This window comes from Plectropomus leopardus, chromosome 4 (genome assembly GCF_008729295.1).
Source record: "Plectropomus leopardus isolate mb chromosome 4, YSFRI_Pleo_2.0, whole genome shotgun sequence".
Taxonomy (NCBI): Eukaryota; Metazoa; Chordata; class Actinopteri; order Perciformes; family Serranidae; genus Plectropomus; species Plectropomus leopardus.
The window spans coordinates 37,344,119-37,351,341 of record NC_056466.1 but is presented as its reverse complement, the minus strand read 5'-3'; the positions used below and the strand labels follow the sequence as shown (position 1 = coordinate 37,351,341).

The window sequence follows — 7,223 nt, the reverse complement described above, 5'->3', positions numbered from 1 at the left end:
GGTCTACATGCTTCCTTTAGGTCAGACAGTCACACATGGTGGTCTGATCATTATTACGCTGATGATGCACGGCTTCATCTTCCTCCTTTCTCTGTTATCTTAAACCGTTAACATTACTATTCATTTCATTTGTTACCTGGATACTAAGATTATTCTAACTTAGAGCTGTATCATACTGTATCGCATTGCATTGCATCGTATTGTAGTGTAGCATACCATATAGATTATTGGCATATATTATCAGGTGACTGACGTGTGTTTTCAATAACAGACATTATGGGTTTTTTTGCAGCAGTTAGTATTTGTTTTGTTGTTAGTTTTGCTGTTGGGTTATTGACCGAATGCTGCATGTCTTCGGTCCTGAATGTTTAAACTGGACTGTCAGATAAACCCACTGAGTTCTGGATGAGCAATTCATTTGGTGATTAGTGAACATTCACCACATAAATCAGACAGGCTTTTGGTATTTTTCCACCTGTGTTTATAACAAATACTCCCCTGGCTTTGCAGTTAGTGAGTTAACAAATTGAGCTACAAACTCAAACCTCTGTTGAACAGCACAGTGCCTCCAAAACAAAACAAACTTTTAGATTTCTCATATAGATTCAGAAGTCTTTTCAGTTGCTTTACCACATTTTCTGATTCACTGCATCAGTTTATAGTAAGCAGCTCAGCACTTAATTATTTAGAAAGCAGAAACTACATGAAAATATCTGAATTAAACAGAATGAATCAAAGAGAGTGGCTCACCGGTCAGATCCTGCTCAGAGAAACTCTGAAGGTCTTTGAGAACCTGGTTCAAGCTGGAGTTCAAGTTCTTCATCCTGCTGTAGACGTCGTCCTGGTTCTTCTGAAGGATGTCCATGATTCCCCCGTGATGGTACACTGACTCATTCAGACCAGAAACACATGTCCACAAACTCGACACATGACGGTTCAGACCTGAGCACAAAAAACATCACGACGCATCAAAACATAGGACAAATTTAAAAACACATCGAAAAATAGGACATGTCATTCAGCCTGATCCAGGGGGGTGGTTTTTAGTCCGTTCAGACCTGCCACCCTGCCTCTTTCTTTCTTTTTTCTCTCTTTTCTATCACTGCTCTCGGGTCGTTATACTTCAGTCATAATTGCTGATTAGTGACCTTCGGTTCTTCATTTAGCGCTTATCCTTTTCTGGAGCACAAGTTTCTTGTGTTTTAGTTGAACTGATACGCTGAGCTCCTTTCCTTCTCTTTCTCCCTCCATCTGAAAACACTTATGTCTGTTTACTGCTTTATGCTAACTCTGCTGCCTCTCCGGAGCGTTCCTGCTCCCTTGTCTCCTGGTTTTCCCGGATCCTGGCAGCAACCTTGGCTGCGCTTGACCGTGGTGATAGCTGTGCTGGTGCTGTGATCCTGCCTTTGGTCGTGCTCGTGCTGTGGCTGCACTGATACTGGACCCTCGGCTGGCCCTGACTGTGGTCTTGGTTTTGCCGCTGCTGTGGTCCTGCCTGAAGCTACGCCTGTGCTGTGGGTCCTGGTTGTGCCGACACTGTAATCGTGCTTGACACAACCCTCTACTGCCTTTATTATGAGCCACACCTCCGCATGGGACTCTTATCAACACCCACAATATTATCATGCATCATTAGTTACCATGGAGACACAGCCAGGATAAAAGGCTGTCACCTTGGTGACTTTAGCTCCAACATACGTTGTTCAGCCAGTTATCTTACTTTGGTTTTCTGCTCCACTCTGAGTCCACTCTGTGTACAAATATGAACTTTTGTTTTGTTGAGGCCTTTTAAAGGAAAATAAAGCAGCAGAAAAATTAAGTTACCTTCTTTAATCTTGAGGGTAGAGTCAGAGACGCCGTCCAGCCTCCCACAGACTCCCTCCAGCTTCGACAGCCTTTTCTCCAGACCATCTCCGGACCTCCGACAGTCTCCCATCTCCACCAGGAGTGTGCTCTCGAAGCGCCGGACGTCCCGGTCCATCCCGTCCAGACGGTCACGGCTCTCCTCAATGTGCTCCGTAACCTCCTGCTGGATTTTGTCCAGCTCAGAAATGATCTTGTCCTTTGTGTTTCCTGTCAAGGATAACAGGATCAGCTCTAGCTGAGAAACGTGTCAAACTGAAGGCAGAGTCTTTGTTTACTGAGCTCACCAAGATCTGTGATGACGCTGCCATGTTTCTGCACCGTGTGTTCGAGTCCCTTCAGCGTGTCGTTGATAGAGCTGAAGGTGAGGATAACCTCGGACAGTTCGCCCTGCAGCGTCTTCAGCTGGTTGTTGTTGATGGAGCCTCCAATCACACTGTGGCCGTCCAAAGGCTTCTCAGGATCCAGCTCCGGTCCACGCCCAGCAGAACCAGCACCTGCTGGGGTTTAGTTACTTTAAATATATTTTAATTTCAACATTTATCAGCTTGTCCTTCCGTCCAGTACGTTTACTTGAATATTTGTTTATTATTTGTTTAAAAGCCAGTCTCATTAATTGCATCCATTTTTTCTTGAGTAAAATGTGTCTTTTAAACGACAGACATAAAGACATAATATAAAACATAAAACAGACTAAATAATTACTTTAAATGAGTTTCAAGTGTGAAGCACTTTGGATTATGTCTGGACAAAAATCTGAACTTATATTTTATTTTAAAAATGGCAAATTCTATGAAAAGTTTAAAAACAGGATTTTTTTTCTATCTCACCAGAATGGGATGCTAAATGTTGAAAGTTATTATATATTGGGAGCAAACTTCTATCGCTATCATAAACTACGTTAAAAATACTTAAAATTTAACTTCCAAAACAAGAAAAGCACAGACTGCAGTGACAACAAGCTGAGCTTGCCGATGGATGTCACATGACCAGGTGTGGAGGTCATGTGGTCACAGCCCTCCTGTCAGTTTGTGTCATGACAGAAATGATGTCATTGTTGTAAATAGATTAGTGACTCTGGGGCTGGATTAATGAGCAGTTGTGTGATTGGTTGCTCTGACCTGTGGGCGTGTCCGGGCCGCTATTACATTGGCCGGAGCACCTCCTGACGTCATCGCGCAGCAGACGGACATCATCCTCCAGCCGTAGACAGCAGCCATCTCTCCCTGAGTCCAGTCTGACCTGGAGTCTGTTGATGTGACTCTGCATGCGCCCCATTGCATCCTGGGAATGATTCTTCAGCCTCCGCAGCTCGTCCTCCACCTTCCCGCACAGCTCGCAGTCATGTCCCAGCAGCTCCACCTCCGTCACGATTCGGTTAAAGTGTTCACCGTGATCTCCGGTCAGAGCCTTGATCTTACGGACGTCATGGCTCAGGTCTACCACCTCAGAGATGATGATTCACATTATTATTCAGAATGATCACAGTTATTGTTTCAGCTTCAAAAATATTTTATTTATTCACATTCATTTCATTTTAATCTCTGAGCTGAAATCCGCTGAAATTCACATCAGTGTCATCCAGATGCTCCTCTGAAGATCACAGCTGTGTATTCTGTAATGTAAAAATATGAACTCACAATATCAACCAGCACTGCTCGTCTTCCTCCACATACATTGATATTAAACCTGCAGATCTGAATGTGCGCAAATGTTTACATTCTCATCTGGATGCTCTTTGGTTTGTCACTACAATTTCATGTTGGTTATAAAAAACTTTGTGTGTGTTTTCCCTCCTACAGCCACAGACCGATTTCCTTCGAAAGTCATCAGAAAACTAAACGTGTGAAATGTGTTTCTCACCTTATCGTGCAGTGAGTCTCCAGAAACCGACAGGTCTTTGAGGCGAGTGTTAAAGTGTCGAATCTGGTCCTCGTTGGCCACCACTCTCCACTCCAGGGACTTCTCTGTGGTACTTTCTCTCTCTCCTCCCGTCCCAGGTAATCCTCCTCTAGATCCTCCTCCACCTGCTTCCCACCTTCCTCCTCCATGGACCTGGTCTCCTCCTCCTGCTCCACCTCCTGCTCCTCCTGCAGCTCCTCCACAGCTGCACTCCTCCAAATGTCGGCTCATGATGTGTGTGGTGTTTTCCAGCTTCGACAGCCTCTTGCCGTGGTCGCTCACCCTGTCCTTGACCAGCCCCACGTCCAGCTCGACGTCTGCGATCCTGAAGGCCTGGTCGTCAAAGCGGTCCAGGAACACGGTCCTCAGGTCCCCCAGTTCTCTGTGAAAGTAGTCCTTTAAGTCGTTCTCCAGATGCGAGCAGCTCTGCTCGCTCCGCTGCACTGTGTTGTTGATCCGTCGCTCCAGGTCCTTCAGCCGGTTATCCAGTCGATCCTCTGTCACCACAGAGTCCCTCCCACTTCCCCCACTTCCCCCAATTCCACCACCAAACCCCCCTCCTCTGAAGCCGCCGTTCTTGTTGTTGCCGCCGCCTTCTCTGCCAAGCTCCTCGTCCACACGGTTCTGCAGAACGTCAAAGTTCTCTGAGGCTGAGCTGATCTTACGCTCCGCATCAGTCATGCGGTTTTGGAGGTCATTGATGGTGTCACAGCATCCTTTCATACGTGCCACCTCCCGTCGCAGCCCATCCAGGCCCTGCTGATATCGAACATCTGCAACATTGAGCTGTTTCTGCAGAGCTCTGATGGTCTCTCTGTCCTCCTGCTGCTGTCTGCGGAGATCCTCCACACCAGCCTGAAAACACACAACGCACCGTCTGACTGTTGGACTGTTTCTCAGTTTATTTCTCCTTCACTCACTAAACCCACAGAGTCTAATGATACCTGACAGGAGGAGCAGGAGAGCGACACCCGACTCTCCAGCTCCCTCAGGATCTCCTCCTTCAGTGAGCTCAGCCTCCCTCCACTCAGTCCTCCTCCAGACGCACCTCCATCCAGCTCGTTCCCTTTCCCATTCACCAGGTGGTTATTGATGCTGACCAGGGTTTTATCGTGAGCCTGTTGGAGCAGCAAAACTACACTTTGATCATCATCTTCAGCTTTATCAACATGAAAATGAAAACTGTACCAACATAAAGACAACACAACAACAGTCTGTTAAAGAGAGGAGGAGTGAGTTACAGGCTGAGGGGAAGAGGAGTAAGTTACAGACTTTGAGGGGAAGAGGAGTGAGTTACAGGCTGAGGGGAAGAGGAGTGAGTTACAGACTTTAAGGGGAAGAGGAGTGAGTTACAGACTTTGGGAGGAAGAGGAGTGAGTTACAGACTTTGAGGGGAAGAGGAGTGAGTTACAGACTGAGGAGAAAAGGAGTGAGTTACAGACTGAGGAGAAGAGGAGTGAGTTACAGACTGAGGGGAAGAGGAGTGAGATACAGACTGAGGAGAAAAGGAGTGAGTTACAGACTGAAGAGGAGTGAGTTATAGACTAATGAGAAGAGGAGTGAGTTACAGACTGAGGAAAAGAGGAGTGAATTACACACTCTAAAAAGAAGAGGTGTGAGTTACAGACTCTGAGAAAGGAGGAGCACAGTGTCTCCTCGTGTCTGGATCAGGTTTCGGGGCAGGAGGTGGACTAGGAGGTGGACTCACCTGTGTTCGGTTGTCCAGTTGGTCCAGTTTGGTCTGAATGTTGTGAATCGTCTCTTTAATCTCTGGCTGAGCTGCATCAGCAGGGTTTCTTCCTCCTCCTGTTCCTCCTGCTTCTCCTGCTCCTCCTCCTGGTCCTGCAGTGACTCTGTTAAGGGTGGACTGGAGGTCCTGGAGGGTTTTGGTCATACTCTGGATCTTCTCCTCCAGCTGTTTCATCTTCTCATTGTCAGCTCGTCCTGGAAGAAAAACAGCAGTAGCTTCAGAGGACCAATCAGAGAAGCTCTTACAGTCACATTGTCAGGGGGGCGGGGCCAGGCAAGTACACTCATTCATCACAGATGACTTCCTGTTCCTGTCACTTGGGAAAGAGGTTACTCCGCATCTGGCAGAAAGTGCGCCAGGCATTGATGCAAATTTTACAATGTGGCCGAAAGTGGACTGACAGCGTCCAGGTTTAGATTGCCATTCAAGCTGGCGAGGCGGTAATCTGGAGGTCGGTCCCTACACTGGCAGGTGTTACCTGCTCAGGCAGACTTGGACACACCCGGCTGCCGTCAGTCTGCGGTGCGCGGCTCTGTGGGCCTCAGATCCCAGTATTTCACACAGTTCAACGAGGCCCCACCCCCAGACTTTCTGTAATCGCTTCATGGTCAATCTGTTACGACGAGCCTTACCAAACCTCCTCACTGCATCTCAGAGAGTCTCCGTCTGTCACCTTCTTCACAGCTGAGAGACACGCCTCCATCATGGAGGAGGTGCACAAACAGCAGCAGCACTGGGACGAACTCATCTCTGGTAACAGAGCTGTCTGAATATTTTGTTAACCCCTGAATCACAAGGTGACGAAGGTCCATAATTAACACCTTCATTTTATTAAATCGCGTTAATTGCTGGCTGACATTCCCATCTTTCACAGGCTGCACCGCGTCAGATTTGAAGCTACGCTGATGACCCTGGATCATGAAACTGGAAGACCTGAGGAGTCCAGCGGTACCATCCAGGTCAGGCTGGATTCCCAGTAAAAGGGCACAGTAACACTCCAAAGTTAGGCCAAAGGCTGGCGATGGACAAATGGCATGGTCATTTCACAGGGGTCCCTTGACCTCTGACCTCTAGATATCTGCATGAAGATGGGTTCTGTGGTTACCCATGAGTCTCCTCTTCACAGACATGCCCACTTTATGATGGTCACATGATTTGATTCCTGATCAAGATGATCTGGTAAGAATTGCTTCACCTTATCAATACTGACTTCAAAACTGTTTTGAAATGCAAAATAATGGAAAAAGGACACGGACAGTAAACAGTCCATACTAAAGGACACGGACAGTAAACAATCCATACTAAAGGACACAGACAGTAAACAATCCATACTAAAGGACACAGACAGTAAACAGTCAATATTACAACAGTCACCAGCGACTGTTTGTGGTCTGGACCCGTCCTCAAATCAGAGCAGCCACAGGACGCAGAGGTTAATGGGTTCGTCCAGACAGACTGTAAATTGCTGCTGACAGAAACCAGATCAGAGTCCACTCACCACTGTGTCCTCCTCCTCCTTGTCCATAGCTGGTGTCTCCTCCCTGTCCTCCGTGTCCTCCCTGTCCTGGTCTGGGCTGAGGTCTGATGGAAATCTGACCTCCTCCAATTGGACCATCACTGCAATCCTCTCCACTGTATCCATGGCAACACTTCCACTCCATCTCTGTCACCATTTTGTATGCCACTTTGTACCGGGGCCTCATGTAGG

General features: G+C 47.3%; 1 protein-coding gene across 1 annotated transcript in view; it reads right to left on the bottom strand.

Annotated features, from left to right (window-relative positions):
• Positions 1-7,218, bottom strand: part of LOC121942018 (EMILIN-1-like) — a 61,228-nt gene extending 54,010 nt beyond the window's left edge. Inside the window, exons 1-8 of the mRNA XM_042485083.1 lie at positions 7,014-7,218; positions 5,474-5,709; positions 4,710-4,883; positions 3,727-4,620; positions 2,961-3,309; positions 2,151-2,363; positions 1,825-2,073; positions 751-942 (exon numbers count right to left, since the gene is read on the bottom strand). Of these exons, the coding sequence (XP_042341017.1) occupies positions 751-942; positions 1,825-2,073; positions 2,151-2,363; positions 2,961-3,309; positions 3,727-4,620; positions 4,710-4,883; positions 5,474-5,709; positions 7,014-7,218 (2,512 nt within the window). The remainder of the gene's footprint in view (positions 1-750; positions 943-1,824; positions 2,074-2,150; positions 2,364-2,960; positions 3,310-3,726; positions 4,621-4,709; positions 4,884-5,473; positions 5,710-7,013) is intronic.
• Between the last annotated feature and the right edge of the window lie 5 nt (positions 7,219-7,223).